This window comes from Penaeus monodon, chromosome 23, assembly GCF_015228065.2.
Source record: "Penaeus monodon isolate SGIC_2016 chromosome 23, NSTDA_Pmon_1, whole genome shotgun sequence".
Lineage (NCBI taxonomy): Eukaryota > Metazoa > Arthropoda > Malacostraca > Decapoda > Penaeidae > Penaeus > Penaeus monodon.
Window position 1 is genome coordinate 20427235 of NC_051408.1, and position 547 is coordinate 20427781.

The 547-nt window shown below is 29.4% G+C and overlaps 1 protein-coding gene across 1 annotated transcript in view; it reads right to left on the reverse strand.

Moving 5' to 3' along the window:
* Nucleotides 1-6: 6 nt before the first annotated feature.
* Nucleotides 7-547, reverse strand: part of LOC119587884 (nudix hydrolase 2-like) — an 8938-nt gene continuing 8397 nt past the window's right edge. The window contains 1 exon segment of the mRNA XM_037936591.1: nucleotides 7-454. Coding sequence (XP_037792519.1) covers nucleotides 215-454 — 240 coding nt within the window. The 3' untranslated portion in view covers nucleotides 7-214.

The window sequence follows — 547 nt, forward strand, 5'->3', positions numbered from 1 at the left end:
ATGTCCTATATACTCATATTTTCAAATTTAGAAATGATTTTATAAATATCAACATATAATATTGAAGACCTTACAGATATGGAAAGATATAGAGAAAGGGTAAATATAATAAAATCATAAATAAAATAATAAGTGAACAGATATAATAACTCAAATATATCATTTCATAAACTTAGATAAAAAGCACAAAAATCATACTGAAATTTCTTACAAATTATATTTTTGGACCACCATTAACCACATCTGAACTGCTTGTGTTTTCCGGGTCATTCTTTCCATCTGATGTCTGAGCATTTTGGAAAGTGATACTATAAATAACCTGGTTCCTCTTAAAAGATCCACTGAAAATGTTGCTGGCCTCAATCTGAATTCCATTCTTGCGGCACTCTAGGAAACGCTCCGCAAAGAACCTATTTGTTTCGTGTACATATGGATGGTTGATATACTCCTCCAGCTGAAATACATTAAAGAAATGACTTCTTATCTTATAATATATATCCTAAATGTTATTGTAAATCATCTATACCAGAAGTAATTCCAATTTCAT